The 17196-nt window shown below is 37.6% G+C and overlaps 1 protein-coding gene across 3 annotated transcripts in view; it reads right to left on the bottom strand.

Moving 5' to 3' along the window:
- creb5b (cAMP responsive element binding protein 5b) overlaps positions 1-17196 on the bottom strand; it is a 74154-nt gene that overhangs the window by 9767 nt on the left and 47191 nt on the right. For all 3 annotated transcript variants that reach the window (XM_084089520.1, XM_084089522.1, XM_084089521.1), the window contains one exon: positions 1653-1973. In XM_084089520.1, the coding sequence (XP_083945646.1) occupies positions 1653-1973 (321 nt within the window). The remainder of the gene's footprint in view (positions 1-1652; positions 1974-17196) is intronic.

The following is a 17196-nucleotide window of genomic DNA, read 5'->3' on the forward strand; positions in this document are numbered from 1 at the left end:
GTCTGATTTACAGGCTGCCCCACCCTCATAAAGAGGTGTCAGGGCCCAGTTTTCCACTCGGACCAATGCTCTACGACACCCTGAGAAACAGGGCCACTACCAGCGCACATGGCCCACAAAAAGCTTCTTTGACATATGCTTGGCAGTTGCCATGTTTGCCGTCTTCAGATCATTACAGGTTTCTGGAGGCGATGGAAAATGCAGTGGCTTTGATGGTTTGTATGTATACAGGGCCCCTTCTTTGGCTTAATAATACATTAAGGCAGACTTTCTGAATCACAAAAAGATGGATTCAGTCATGTCCAGACCTGAAGGTTCATATAAATAAGAGAGTAAACGATAAATAAAGAAAAGATCTTTTAGAAATCTAGTGTAAACACGTTTCATTTTCTTAGAAACGTACTCGATTTGATATGATATTGAAAAACTTTTACATCATTTTCAACAAAAATGTAATGTGGTGCAAGTCAAACATAACATACTGTTTTGCATTACGTTTACTTTACAACATTAAATACATTATTATTAGAGAAGTTTTTAAATACATTTTCCAAGATAAAAATACTTCATGAATTATTAATTGATAAAGTTTTTGAGGATTTTACAACCTGAACTAACATTGCGTTTTCATAATGAGGTCAAATTATCTAATATATTAAGAGATTTATTGACCTCGACACACACACACGAGTCTGCAGGGGTCTCTCTGTGATATAATTTCCTGTTTTATGTTTTTTTCTGTGAGTCTGCATCGGAAATCGCATACTCTCTTGACTAGGCACTTATTTTGAATAAGTAATTACGCTATTACTGCTAAAAAAGTATGTTTTATATAGTATGAGTGTGTGTCGTATGAATGTAATCTGGACGTACTACATTCGCCATGTTGTCATTATCATGTGACCTACCAGCCTCAGTTGCGTCGCTTCACTGTCATTCACAAATCCTCTCCTGTGGCCTCATGGGATAGTAAAGTGTCCAATGAATGCACATTTCAGAATCTCGCCAGAAGAAGTACGTCATCTGGGTACTTTTTGCCTACTCTTTTATGAATATTGTGAATTCAGACATACTTTTTTTTTTGTCACATACTGTTTTTCGCCTACTATATATATTAGGGAAGTATGCAATTTCGGATGCAGTATGTATGTTGGTCGCACCACATGACTTTGATTTGGCAGACAAACATTTTTACTTATATATTCTAAATATAAATAACCCTTAAAAAAAAACATTTATTTTTAATAAATAAATGTAAAAAAATTATTCTAAACTTCTTTTAATAATGTCAGCCTTTTTATTTATTATGATATCAAGACAATTGTACCACTCAAAAACGTATAATTATAATATATTTATATTATAAAAATGTATAATTATACTTATTATTAAAGAGGTGTATTCAAGTAATGGTATTTTTAATGTACAGTGTTTTTGAATATTCATTTTACGCCAGATGTTCACAACTTGGCCCTAGTTTAACTTTTTTTTTTATATAATTATTTATTAGACATGACTCTGCTGAAATCAGTTCATCCCAAATTTGAGTAAGTTCAATTCAGCTGAACTCATCAATCCCTTGTACATCACTTGTACTTGTAAATATTACAGCATTAAAACCTCAACGAATGCATCTCAACCCAGTTCAGTACCTGTGAAGCAGCGGAGTGCATGGGTTGGTGCGGGGAGGTCTGGTGTCCGTGTGCAGGGTGAAGGTGGGGCGGGTGGGAGTTGTGGTGCCCGTGGCTCTGTGGGTGGTGATGGGCGCTCTGTGCGTGGCTGGGGTGGTGGTGGTGGGCATGGTGTGGGTATCCGTGAGGCGGGCCCTGCATGTGCTGGTGAGGGTGAGAGTGCAGGTGGTGGTGCCCGGCCTGATCCTGCCGCGATGGCATCATCTCCATCATATGACCCATGGAGTTCATGCTGCCGTTCGCCATGCCCCCTGGATGGTGGGCAAGGGCAGCTTTCAGTCTCTGTGTAGAAAAATGGGGGGAAATGGTATTTATTAGCAATATGACTAGCAAGTTTCAAATGCTCCATTTAAAAAGAGCATTATATTTGGTCCATTGTATGAAAACCAAAGGAACCTGTCACTAAGATTAGCACCTGGGGGAGGGGGGCCATGTTGTGAATGTGAATACTGCATTAATGGTGCTGTATGTAACTTTTTCACTCTACTAAAGCATAAAAATACCATAATATGTTTGCATATATTGTGGAAACATGCTAAGTTAACATACTCGTTTCTCTGAAAAACACTTCTACAGCCAGTTATTTTACTTTGAAATGTGCGTTTCCAGGCTGGAATGTTTGTTTTTGTTTTGGTCTGTGATACTGCACGTTGCCAATTTGCCAATTTTCATTGTCCATTGTGATCGTTCCTGTTGCGGTGCTCAAACTGGCAACCCGTGTGAGCGCCGTTCAGTCTGAGGAGCAGGTGGCGGGAGAAACAACCATCTCTGATATTTTGAATTGGACTGCAGTACCCATTTCGACCACTAGTTGTCATTCTTACAGACTGCACCTTTAAATGTTTTTAGTATTTTTATTTTCCAGTGAAGATCGATAGAATTACGTGAAAACAAATTACAATTTTGCTACCCAAGAAAATATATCTTTATTTTTTGAGGATATTTACCTGGAAAACAAGACCAAAATTCTGATTCATTTAAATTTCGGTTAACATGACAAAAACATGGCTGTCTCTTGAGTCGACAAGTGAGCGATTACATTTTTCCGATAGATTATATGTGACCGCTCGCCCACTTTTTGACGTAGGCTACATGAATGTCCGAAACTAAGCCTGTCACTCCCATTTACCCTCTCACCCACACACCTACACACCCGCTTACACACCCAAACACACTTTTCCACTATCTGTCGTCACTGTGTAAGAGCTTCATCTGAAGAACGAGCCCAGAGCGGTGCAGTTCTGGCAGCGACAGGCCCCTGAGGACTCGATTTGCCCATTTCCCCTTCGGCCTACGCACTGTTGCTTCAACCGTGTGGTCTACTTAAGCTTTCACCCAGGGCTGGTCTTTGAGTCTATGACTCTAGAGACGCTCAAAGCGTCTGTGTTTGGAATATGTTTACCTGACTGCTCTCTCTCTCACAGAGCTGTTTTTCTGGGCAGCTCAATAAGACAACTTAGGGGTCTGAAAAAAGCCACAAGTATAAACATACCTCCCGCCAAAATATGTCCGATGGTTTGATCTGTTGACGGCACATGTAGACAAAATGAAAAAAATGAAAGTACATAAGCATGTGCATATATACTTGTATGTCTGTGTCCATTCAGTGTCACTTTTGAGCCAAGGCAAAAACTCGGAGGAGTATTTTTAGAGTGTTGAGTCTACGGTATATATTTCCACAAGAGCTGAACAGGTAGACTGACTTTATAAGAAATGGGTCTCTGAGGATCGAAAAAAACAAACCAAACACAAAAAAAACTCAAATAAATTAAAGAAAACATTAAATGAAGTCAAGCGAGGATAATCTCTTCATGGAAAGTAAGACTAACAAAAAATGTAACAAAATGACTCAAAAGTGCACTCAGTAGTTTTTTGTTTGTTGCAATGGCCGACATGGCTTCTTGGACTTATACTGACACCTAGTGGTGTGGATGCAGCGTCATGCAAAAGCAAAAAATATTACGCCTCAAATGCCATTGTAGAAAAAGCACAATTTTTAGTCAGCCATGAATACTGTAAGAATCCAATAAAATGAGGGGTTACTAAGTTACTTTAAAGTACAGGGCTGTTGAATGCTGGATTCTGATTGGTAGATGAATATTCTAAGGCGTGCAGTTAATTTCAAGTAAACGCACGGCTAAAGTAGTTCCAGGCAGGTCTTGACCGCATTACAGTTCCATACTTCGCCAAATTATTTCAGTTATTTCAAAGTTCCACACAGCCTACAACAGCAAAGGAACCAAAACCCACTAAGACATTGACCAAGGAAAATAAATAGAACACACAACAGGATAAAAATGACACACTATTTCTATGTTTTCCCCACAAAATTACGGTTTATTATTTATGAAAAGCACGTTCTCTTTCTCTTCTCTCACATACAGCACAGACACAAACTCACACACACATGGAAACATACATATGCACGCAACTTGATGTCAGCGTTGCCCTACGACTGTATCAGTAAAATAGTTTCGCAACTGAAAAGCCACGCGACATTTCTCAGTATCAAAGTAGTAACATCATTGTTTTTGAAGCAGTTAAACTTACAGCTTTGCTGTTAGTAGAGACGCTGCCGCCGAAGATGATTGAGAGACGCATAGACTGAAGTAATTCACACACTTTTAATCAATCAATCTCTGCTTCTGAATTAACTACATTAGTCTGCTTATCAATGGCTCAAGCTTCTGTTACTGGCTCTAAAATGATGTTTTGGAATTAGCAACGGAGGCTTGGGATGAGATGTTTAAGAAATCTGTTCTGCACACAATTATTGTTCTAATCATTCAACGGTCCGTCATCAATCATTCTTCACACAATAATCACATCAGTTGGTAGTTTGTGATTTCAAAATGGCTGCCTCCATAAGGCAACCCACTCCAAGTAAAGTAAATATACAAATAGAGGCTTCATCTCATGTGAATGTACATAATTTTAGACATATTTTACAAAATTACTTCATGTGTATGTTTTTTTTTAAATGAGAGAAACATTACTTAGCACACCTTCATGTAATTTAAATCTCACAAGTTTCCACAAACAGATCCAGAAGAATGAGAGAAAAGAATCAGACATGTCCCTGCCATGCTCCTGTTCTCCCTGCAGGCGCTCCAGATGCTGTGGGTCAGAGAGGCCAGTGTCCAGAGCCGTGTGTTTGTAACAGGCAGCACATTCACTCTCTGAGAGTCAGAGCCAGCTGGACCGTATGTGAGTGCCAAGGCACAGACCGGAGCACAGCATCCCTTTCTTCTCAAGCTGGTCAACCTGTGAGATGTCTTTTTTTTTTTCAAGATGTCTTTACTCTCTGAATCATCCTAGTTGCTATTTACCAAAACAAAACCCAAATTGATTTGATAAGTTGCTGGCTCTTCGGATCTCCAAGCCAAGCAAAGCCATACCGTCCCTCCCTGACTCCTGGAGCTGCCAGTGCTTTCTGCCTTCACACACTGGCGGCCAAATGCACAAGCACTAACTTTCCCATCCTTAATGCTGCCCTTAACTGGCGTTAACGCTGTTTTCACCCACCCGCTGTATCGTAATCCACTCTAACCCTTGCCAGCTCAGCATTAATAACCCACCATTGCCTTTATCAACATTTCTGCTGCAGCATGCAAAACAATTCCCGTTAAGAAAACACTGCCAGCCACTGTGAGGCACCTAAACTTTCTATTTTCTGTTCTCCCCAGTCTGATATCTGTGTATGTCTAGTGCATGATTGTGTGTATGATTTATATGTCTGGATTTTAATGTTGTATTGAAAAAGGACCAAGAGTGGCTGGTTTTGCCTTTTAAAATTTAACATTATTAACAACACACAATACAAACAAAGTATTTGGACACTACATAAAATATATCAAACATTTTATTGGAAAAAATGCAGTGTTTGAATATATACACACACTGCCGTTCAAAGGTTTTAAGTCAGTAATACTTTTGTTGTTGCTGATGTTTGAAAGAAATTATTATACTGTTATTCAGCAAACATGGATTACATTGATCAAACGTAAGAGTAAAGACTTTAACAATGTTGGAAAAGAATGGAAATAAAAGCTGTTCTTTTGAACTTTCTATTCATCAAAGAATTCTTAACAAAATGTATCATGGTTTCCACAAAAATATTGAGCAGCACAAGTGTTTTCATCATTGATAATATAAGAAATGTTTCAAATCAGCATTTTAGAATGATTTCTGAGGGATCATGTGACACTGAAGACTGGAGTAATGATGCTGAAAATTCAACCTTGCATCACAGGAGCAAATTATATTTTAAAATATATTATTAAAAAGGAAATCAGTTAATTTAAATTGCAATAATATTTCACAATATTACTGTTTTTTATTGTATTTTGGATGAAATAAATGTAAAAATGTTCATGTTTTTTCAAAAAAGTGTTTAAATTTATATTTTTTAAATGATCAAATATTTTGGACACTTTAATATTTATATAAAATTTAAATAATATTGAATAAAATTTGGACACTTTGATGTTGAAATATTTGTATGGAATTTTGAAATTCTGCACTTTTCCACCACAAAGAATGGTTTATATAACATACCGCATGTCACTCTCTCCGCACATCTAAAAAAGGAGACCTCTAGGTTCTAATACGTGTACAAAGATGGAGTGTATCAGAATCACAGGAGCCAAGGGACCATCTTTCATCCATTAACATACTTGACATGGGGTCACAGTGCACTAAAACACCTCTGACTGATTGTGCCACCTGTCCATCAACACTCTCGCTTTGATTGGACCTGGGCAGCTGTGCACCTATCTCTCCCTCCCTCTTGGTCCAGGGCAGATTGCGCCGAGTTCCCACACGGGGGAATGCCACTGTCTGGGGCCGCGCCACACTAAAAGAGAGAACAAGCACGGGGCCTCGTCCTATAAAGCTCTGCTTGGCAGTGAGCCAGCAGTTGATGGAAGGGGGAAGCGAGAAGGGGGGTATTGGAGTATCTCTAGCGCTTTCTCTTCCACAGGAAGAGACATTCATCCATCATTTGTGGGGCGTAGGGAGAGCGTCCGCTATCAGTGCTCTAATGTAATCAGTCTGGCTCTGAGCAGGGCCCCAGAGTGCCACACGGGGTCAGAGGCCAAATGAGCCACAACAGGCTGAGAGAGAGAGAGAGAGAGAGAGAGAGAGAGAGACGGCACAAAGCAGGAAGTGCACACTTAACAGATACCTAGTAACCACTAGACACACTACTGATACGGAATACACAAGCTATGTGCTGAAACACTTGACCAAACATGTGAGGAAAAAAAGTCTGAATTGATAATATAGGATATACACTGAAAAAAAAAAAAAAATAGGTGTAGAGAAATTTTAACTCAGAACTACTACATTTCACAAACAATTACAAAGAAACACACAATTTTGAAAATGGTATTTTCTTGCAAAACGTACTCTAATAAGCTTTGTTTATTTTACAACTTCACGAGCAGATAATCAGCTACAAAGGACCATAAAAGAACAAAAGGCACACTTATTAGACAGACATTCATTCTTTGAGCTTTTGGTAACATCAAACAAACTGCTGAAACCTGCTCTCCTGCTGGCAGAAACCCAGAATAAACATGAAACCATTAGTCACTCGACGGGACAAAAATCTGACACATTAAAACCAGAAAGTTCAGATCACGTTTGTTAAGCAATTACTTAACTAGGATTTCTCATCCTTTACACTTCCTACCACAAACTGGACTTGTCAATAATGTATACACCCATAAAAATAAAAGTTCCAAACGGGGGTTTTCGCAGGGATGCTATAGAAGAACCATTATGGTTTCCCCAGTGATCAGTTCTTAAAAGAACCATTTCTTTTCTTAGTGTGAAGAACATTTAAATTATCCAAAGAACCTTTTGAGCAACGGAAAGGTTCCATGGATGTCAAATGTTCTTCATGGAACCAATAGAAGCCAATAAATAACCTTTATTTTTAAGAGTGTAGCAAGAGCAAGAAAGAAATAAGAATAAAAGTACTCTCACCCAAGTACTTCAAGGAAAACTTTCTCTTCCAAATCTGGCAGGTAGAAATGAACGGTGCAGGGAGGCTTGTAATATAACCTACTGTATTTATGTTAGGTGTCCATAATCTCTTATGACGTTGGCTGAGAACCTAGATCAGCGCTGGTGTGTGTCTCATCTGCCTTTGGTAATGAGGTGTAAACAGACATTAGAGTCGAGCTGAAACAGCAGCTGTATTAGCCTGTAATGATAGTGCTGTCTTGCACGCTGGCACTGCAAAACCTGAGGAAAACAGTCATTACTGTAACACAAGTGTCGGCCTGTTGAGAAGCTGTCCTTCAGAGATAAACTCTCCTGAACTGATTCACGACAGAGAGAAGTGTGTGTGTGTGTGTGTGTGTGTGAGACAGAGAGAGAGAGATGTAACCAAATATTCAAGACAGGTGGGGAGGGAATGTAAAAGTTTAAGAACTGGTAATCGTGGAAAATGTTTGTGGAAAAGCTAAGCACTGGATTGTCCAACGTTTGCCAAGTTAAATCTTTTGAAAGATACTCAAAGAGTTTTGTTTGAAGCACTTAGTAGCAAGTTAAGTAGGCTATACGCTGTAAAAAAGAAGTTGCTGACTTAAAAGTTTTAAGTACAATCAACTTGGATGTTTAAGTCATTTCAACTTAAACTACATTAAACTGACTTTAAAAATCAGTTGAATCTTGTATAATTGATCATATGATTTTTTTTACAGTGTAGAGTTATTTCTGTGCCCATAAAATTCAATCACTGTAAATTTGTAAAGCAGCTTTTTTTAGACTGACTGTTCAAACTGCAAGTTTTATGTAGATAAGATGTGAGAGATTCATTTCAGATGTGTCACCATGTGTGAGATTTTAGCAAAAGATGTTTCCCATTTCAAATCCAAACACACACACAGACAACAAAAAATGAGAATAGGTGACAGAATGTTTTAATGAAGTCTTTTTAAGGCTGGAATGTACTATGCGTGAAAATATCAAGCATGTTTGGTATAATTCAACTGGTCTGAAGCAGAGGTTGTGACACACACAATTATCTGAGATATTTGTCAACTCAGACTGCCCCAAAAAAGCAGACTATCTATGATACTCGGAAACTAGCCTCCAGACTGCAATTCAAGGCAAAAATATGTGCAAAGGCTGTGTACTTTTTTTCAACCTTTATCAAAATAAGTGCCACCTAGTCAATATGAAAGTTTTTTTTTTTTTATCTTATAACTTCTAAAAAGTTCAAGCAAAAACCAAAGCAAAAAAAAAAAAACTGAAAACTGTTGCCATTTTTATTTTAACAACTACATTTCAGATGATCTCGCACCTAAAAGCCACAACAAGCTACAAATTGGACTAAACTCTACAGTGAAAAATGTGACAACATGAGACTAAGGGGGATGCGTCTGGACCTGGATAATACCTTCCACAGCATCTTGAGAAATAACCCCCAATCCTTCTTATCCTGTTCCTTTCCTTCTACAAATCAATCATCAGATATTTTAAGCAATATAAAACATAGCTCCATAGAGCCCAGACGATGATCTATCGGGTTTCGTTCACAGATATCCTGCAACGTCCATCCGTCCGCACAATCATAAGAGCAGCGATCGTTTCAAATCCTTCTCCGTTTCATCGCTGAGCTTTAGCCCGACCTCTCATTTCTCTCACTCACATGTGCTTCACAAAGCCAGAGGCATGACGGGTAATTGCACATTAATGGTATTTATTAATTGGCTCTTCCTTCGTGACACCGGTGTTTGAGTGATATCATCGCAAATGCATCAAGGTGCATCTTGACGACAGCCTCAGCTTTCTGAAGACGGAGGGATGACTTCATATCAATAAAAGAGTGTAAAGAGAGAGGGAGGGCCACACCTGCTGCTGAAGGAGTAAATCAAAGTGAATGAGGTCAGAGGCAAGAGGGAGCCCCTGGGCAGAAGTGGAGCAGGACAGTGTGTGTGTGTGTGTGTGTGTAGCCAGAAAGAGCTTGTCTGCTGTCTGCCAGACTTACTGCCAACTAAACTCACTCTGAACCGTATCAGTGACAGCTCTACCTGTCTAATACTCCTTCTGTCAGTCTTGTTCTGTGTTGTTCCTTTTCTTCTTCATTTCCTTTCATCTCTCTCCTATTCCCTGCCTGTGACGATTACACTTTTTGAACTGTGAGACTGTTCTCTCTTCTTCCAACATGACCCAACTAAGAAAGTCGGAGCCCTTGGTTTCATGAAAATCTGTAAAATTTCTATTTTTCTAAAATTTCTACATATACACGTCTGTGTATATTTTTTAACATTGAACATTGAAATGTAACAGTCAGCTAAGGACTTGTGTCACCAGCAGGTAGTTTTGAGTGTATCTGCACGCACAGTGAGGTAAAGATTTTGGGAAAACGGCCTGGTTTCAAGAAGAGCAGCAAAGAAGCCACTTTTCTCCAAGAAAAACATCAAGGTAAGACTGACATTCTGCAGGAAGTAAGGATTGGACAGCAGAAGGTATTTTCTCTGATGAAGCCCCCTTCCGACTGTTTGGGACACCTGGAAAATCGATTGTCTGGAGAAGAAAAGGTGAGACCTGTGTCATGCCAACAGTGAAGCATCCTGAGACCATCCATGTGTGGGGTTGCTTTTCATCCAAGGGAGTGGATTCTCACAATTTTGCCTAAGAACACTGCCAGGAATAAAAAACGGTATCGAAACGTCCTGCAAGAGCAACTTCTCCCAATGACCCAGGTGCAATTTGGTGATGATCCATGCCTTTTCAAGCATGATGGAGCACCATGTTACAAGGCAAGAGTGATAATGAACTGGCTCTGAGATCATTAATCCCATAGAGAACCTGTGGTCAAATCCTCAAATGGCGAGTGGACAAGCAGAAGTCCACAATTTGTGATCAACCCCGAGCACTAATAAGACAAGATCGCCATCCGTCAGAAGCTGATTTCAAATAGGCCTAAATAGTTTAACTTTTTATTCAGTTTCCATAAAAACCCCCAAGCTGTTTTCAACCTTGATAATAATAAGAAATGTTTCTTGAGCACCAAATGATCATATTAGAATGATTTCCGAAGGATCATGTGACTGTGATGCTGAAACTTCAGCTTTGCCATTACATTTTAAAATAAATTCAAGTAATGAATGTTTTCATGAAATTAATTAATGAAATGAACATACTTAATTGTAATATAATATTTTTTATAATAAAAGTGTTGTTAAATTGACAGCATAATATAGCAACATGTAACAGCAAAATTAGATTGAATTCATTCTAGCCATGGCTCTGCTATTTTACAATCGTTTCAAACCACAGAGGAGGCAGAAATCAGGTATTAAAGTATATCCTGCATCAGAGTCCCATAGATTCAAACGTCTCAGCCACTAACTCTTGCATCCTTCAGCCCTCTGGGTCTGTACTGTGCTTTATGTTCACTCTCTCTCATTGCATAAATCTGAGCTGTAATTTTCCTGGCACTGGTTCCTGCTCTCTGGGCTCCAAGGTATGAGACGCCCATCTATTTCTCCCAGTTCCCCCTGAACACTGATGCCAGACTCAATAAGGGTCTTGCCCTCATCTCTCCGAGTCCAGGCCCTGCTGTGCCTCGCTGCGCATGCCCGATCCCTCCAGACCGCCCATTAGCTCATTTTTAACAACCCCCACCCCCACTCCACTCTCGCCCCCTAAAGCAAGACCCTGCCAGCGGCTGCGAGCCGGGGACCACTTAACTGATTTCTTATGGGAGGGTTTCTGAGCCGGGAGATGCAGTCCGTTTGGTGGGAGCACTGCCGTCAGACTGAACTGTTTGGCACAACTGTGGGTCTGTGTCAGCTTTGCCAGGCTAATCATTTGGAACCAATTTAATTTGGCTTTACTTTGCATTTTGTCACAGAGCAGGAATTTCATATATGATGCAGTTAATGGGAAGAATGACAGCGGGAAGGCAAAAACCTACAAGCTGGCACATGTGGCAGAAAAAATAAGGATCATTCTTGTAAAAAATGCTTTCTAGACTTCAGCATGTCAAAATAGTTTAAAGGGTTAAAAATAACACAAAACTGCATGCAAATGTGTTTAACTTCCATGATGTGAAGCAGAATACCGAGTTACAGAATACTAGGACTAGATTGGGACTTGATTTTATCCACTGCGTTCTGCAGTTGAGAAAAGCTGAGAAAAGTTGTTGAAAAATGAATGTGCAATAAAAAAAAATTAAATTTAAAACAAGTTAACATTTTAAAATTAGGTTCAGTTTGTTAAAAGTGTATTGTATTAGGTATCATGAACTAACAATAAATAATACTTTCAGAGCTTTAATTCATCTGGATAATATTAAACTCTACATATACTAATACTTTCTTTTCTTTTTTACATTTTAAGACATCTTAAGTCTTAAATTTTAAGAATTATCATTAACCTAAAGCAATAATACTGTAAAAAAAAAAAAAAATTTGTTCATTCATTGTTCATGATACCTAATGCATTAACTAATGTTAACAAATTGACCCATAAAATAAAAAGGTTTATTAAAAACAAACTTTACATTTTAATGTCATGCGCTATATATATATATATATATATATATATATATATATATATATATATATATATATATATATATATATATATATATATTTCAAAGTTCAACGATTTAAGATTACATTTTACAAGAAAAACCTATTTCAGTTTTTCTATTTTCTATTCAGTGTGTTATTTACCGTTTCTTTGTAATTATTTGGAATTTGTCCTCTGCATTTAACCCATCCAAGTTAGTACACACACACATTAGAAGCAGTGAGTAGTGAACACACACACACACACAAACACACACATTGAAAGCCGTGGACACACGCACCCAGAGCAGTGGGCAGCCATTCACTGCGGCACCCGGGGAGCGATTGGGGGTTAGGTGCCTTCCTCAGGGGTACCTCAGTCACGGATATTGAAAAAACTGTCTTAAAAGTAAATCCTACACCAAATCTTTTTTCAGTTTTCAGTTTTTAAGGACACATGCTCTTCAGATACAGAATTCACACAACATAAAGTGGCTCAGCACCAGAAAAGGCAGGAGCTGAGCAAGGAAATCACTCCCTTAAAGCCGCCCCTGAATGACAGGCTGGGTAATAGCTAGAACCCAATCAGGATCACCTAACAAAAGCAGACACAATCAGCTCTGCGGACGAGCTAATCAACGCGAGTGCAACTGCCGACACAGACATTCATCACTTTACCATGTAAATACAGAATGAAAAGAAATAGACTCCAGCCTTCCCAATCAACCTGTATTACCTACGGGGTGCATTCAACAAACACCATTTGAAACATTTCAGGGTCAAACAGTTGTAAAAACAGAGCTGATTGCACTCAGGCATGGATCTGTGAGCACCAAGGGTCCTTAACTTCAAGGAGAAAGAGACAGGTAGGGTAATGTCTTTAGCATTGAAACATATTAGCATGCATTGCATTTAGACAAACAAAAGTATCAGCTGAGGATTTCTCAATTAAGTTTTAGTCGTATGATGAGGAACATAAAAAGAGCAAATCTTAATTTGACATACTTAGTAACAAAAGTGCAGAATCAAAGTGTAAACTACAAAAAACACTTATTTCATCTAATGGCTAATGTGGCATATTTAACCACAGTGATGTAGTTTACATCTATAATTACATTTATTAATTTAGCAGACGCTTTTATCCAAAGCGACTTACAAATGAGAAAAGGGAAACTAGTTTAGGGAAGTTTATTTCAGGTGCGTCTATATGTAGTTGAGGAAATATCAAATGATTTACAAAGTAAATATAAATAGCCATGTGTATATAGACATTAGGGCGCAAAGATGGTGTGAGATAGGTGACCAATAGCCTCACACTTTGCTATTCAAGCATTGTGTACAAATTTAGATTCTCAAAATCAGCATCACTCTCAGTTTCTTTCTTGGAAAATAAGGGACATTGCTCCTTTTCTTTATACTTATGTCATTTAATTGATAAATAAACTATTAACTGCAGCTGTGGTGACAAATGAAGCAGGGAACTCTGGAGTTTTTTGCATTTCTACACTGTAAAAAAATATATGATCAATAAGTTATGAAAACATATGTTTTTACATTGCTTTAACTCATCAAAATAAGTTAAGCAATTTTCAACTTTTTTGTAAGTTATACAAGATCAGCTCATTTTTTAAACTCAGTTTAATATAGTTTAAGTTGAAATGAATTAAACATAACATGATAACAAGTTGAGTGTACTTAAAAATTTAAGTCAGCAACTTTATTTTTTACAGTGTAGGCATAACCTATTTTAACCTTTAAAGGTGCAATAAGCGATTTCTGAGAAACGCTGTTGATATCTGAAATCACCAAAACAAACACACCCCACCCCCAAATTCAAAAAACACGCAATGCAACACGGACACTTCCCCCCTCATGAATGTATACGCTCCTTACTGCTGACTGGCTACAAGTGTGCTTTGGTGCTCGGTCCGGTCAACTTTAAACAGCGCATCTCAGAATTCACTTACTGCACCTTTAAACAGCGTTCATTGGTGGTCATCTAAACGCGTCACATGTTTACCCTCAACTGGCGTGTGGTCCCACTGGCGGCCTCAGTATGCACACTAGATGCACACAAATGCACACTAGATGTTCTCCATCCCCCCATCCACTTAATGAAAAAAACTATTGTGCATTAGCTGAACGAGATAATCCTTTTGTTGCATTGACAAGGAAAGACTCAATGCACAAAGAAGCTGGAGGATTAAGTAATTGCCATTCCTTGACAATTGCTTGAGTAAAATACAACAATTAATTACGTAATTCCTTAAAGGGGTGGTATAATGCCCTTTTCACAAGATGTAAAATAGCCTAAGTCTTTGATGTGAAGTTTTAGCTCAAAATACCCCACATATATTTTATTTAGCATTTTAAAGTTGTCACTTTTTGAGGGCGAGCAAAAACACACCTTTTTTTAATAATATAATTATAATTATAATAATAATACCTCACACAGGCAGTTTTTGTGTCTGTCCCTTTAAATGCAAATGAGCTGCTGCTCCCCGCACAGAGGGCGGAGCTTCAAGAGCTTGTGTCCTTTTACCTCACATAGACATGCACTGGACATTTCAAAAACGTTTAGCCTTTTATGTTCAAACCGAAGTCAGAAAGATGGAGAGACTCAAGAAGAAGTGACAACATGTAGACAACATTCCTGAATGGTTAGTTGATGAATTTCTGTAGCTTATGTGAAGTTATCTTCTAGTCATTGATTAACATTATTCTGTCATGATAATCTATAAATTGTGTTCCGGGGGCGGGGTTTATGTAAATTTTAGGGTTAGTGATGTCACTAACCCGGGAGGAATGTTGTGTAGTCCCTACCAGCCGCTTGTGTAGTCTAAAAAGCAATTTCTTTCAAATAAAATATCTCCCTTTGCTTTGAACTTTGAGCGTTGTAACTTTCCAGATGTTGTTTATGCTCAAACAGCAACATTACCACTAAATATAGTTAAAAAGTGAAATCATAATCAATCACCCCTTTAATGACGTTTTAGACATAGATTATATGATATGCTCTGAGTAGTCAGTAGTGTATAGGCAGTCATTTTGATGAGTGTTAAACTCATTTTATATGGTTAAACAAAGTTTCATAACATTTTCTCACAACCATGATGGATTCAGTCCCTCCCTCCCTCTTTCTTTGTATGTTAACATATATTAAAGCCGAGTTATGCAGTGTTGCTCGTTTCAGCTGTGCGTTAGCTCATCACCGCTCTCCTATGACATCATTCCCTGACAATGCCACTATTCATACAGATGTGGCGACAAAATGTGGATTTCTGTTTGTCGTTGTGCAAACAGAGCCTCACACACAACCTATGCACCAGCTGCAGGTGTCTCTTCAGTAAAGGACTCATAACTTAGTGTGAAATTACATAATTCATTGTATAAAATCAAGAAGAAATACTGAGTCATTGAGACAGTCTGAAGTTACACATGACATTTAAAATGAAGTTACATAATTGTATATCTCACATTTGCAGCACAAGGTATGACTAAACAAACATTGCAGTTTCCATGTAGACATAATACATAATAATGGGGAAATTACATAACAGAGATCTACGATTAAAAGGAAAAATCTTAAACCTTGAGTGTATACATCCTAATCTTTATTTTCAAACAAAAGTTTCACATATTCATATATCATATATTTGTCAAAGTGGAAGTTTTTTTTTTTCAGGAATCATGAATTATTAATTCAGTTTTGGGGGAGACTCACCATTATTTTTCTAAGAAATAATACTAAAATATTATACCAAACAACTTTTCTTTTCAGGTTTTCTTATCAAGAATTCCATTGTTTTACTCCACAAAACATTTTTATTATATTTATAAAAATGTTATAAAATATTATAAAAATGTTTTGTGGATTAAAACATATATAGTATAACATATATAGTATAGTATTACATATATATTATAACTATAAATATATAGTATAACTCACCACAATTACAGAAACTCATATTTGGATATTCTAAGACATCTGTTTATATATATGTATATATATATATATATATTTAACAAATGTAACTTTGTGCTTAAAGTATGTCTGCAACGGAACACTTTTGAGTTCAGTACTTACAGTTACAGAACGAGGGTGCGCTTACATAAGCCTGAATCTCCAGTGCTCAAATAAAAACTTTACATCACTTTGATAGCTGTATCCCTCAGTGGAATGTTTCTTTAAGAAAGGTTCCTTTTTTTCCACTGTTCAAGTAAAAAAAAAAAAAAAAAAAAACGACTACATTTAGAGCATGCCAAGGATTATGTCATCTGAGCGGTGTGTGCCAGCGCAAGGGCCCCGGAGAAACAGAGCAGGAACATATAGTATTGTTTATCTCATAAAAAAAAAAAAAAACCTCACCACCTAGCTTGACGCTTAGTCACAAATTTATCATCTTGGTAACAATGTAAACAATAGATAATTACCCCCTGATAAAACAAAGAACCACAGATTGTTTTTCACTGTCATTGGCATGAATAGTGAGACTAACATTCCAGCAAGAAGTCGTAGATTTTTCAGTTCTTGGTCAAGAGAACTTGTGTGAAGCAGCTATAAGCAAATGCCCTTGCAAACATTAAACTCAATGCATTCTGCGGATTCTTTGCATACTGTAGTTATTCATTTATTTTTATTCTGTGTCTTTCCTTATGAAATTAGTCGAATCATTTTCATTTCTTTCTTTCATTTCTTTCCATGCACAAAATGATTTTTAGAAAATATGATACAATACATCTAGTGAAATTAATATTTAAGGAGTGGGGAAAAAATCCACTTATATTCAAAACTGTTATACAATTTGCTTCTCGGGTGTTAAGTTTTAAACATCCAATAAAACGTTCTTGCTGCACGTTCCTGGTCTTGTTTGCTGGTCTTTGTAGGCCTAATCATTAATAATAATAATATAAAACTACTGTTATAGACTTACCTGAAAACCTGAAAAGCACTGTTTATTTCATTT

Source organism: Abramis brama (genome assembly GCF_963993115.1).
Source record: "Abramis brama genome assembly, chromosome: 17".
Lineage (NCBI taxonomy): Eukaryota > Metazoa > Chordata > Actinopteri > Cypriniformes > Leuciscidae > Abramis > Abramis brama.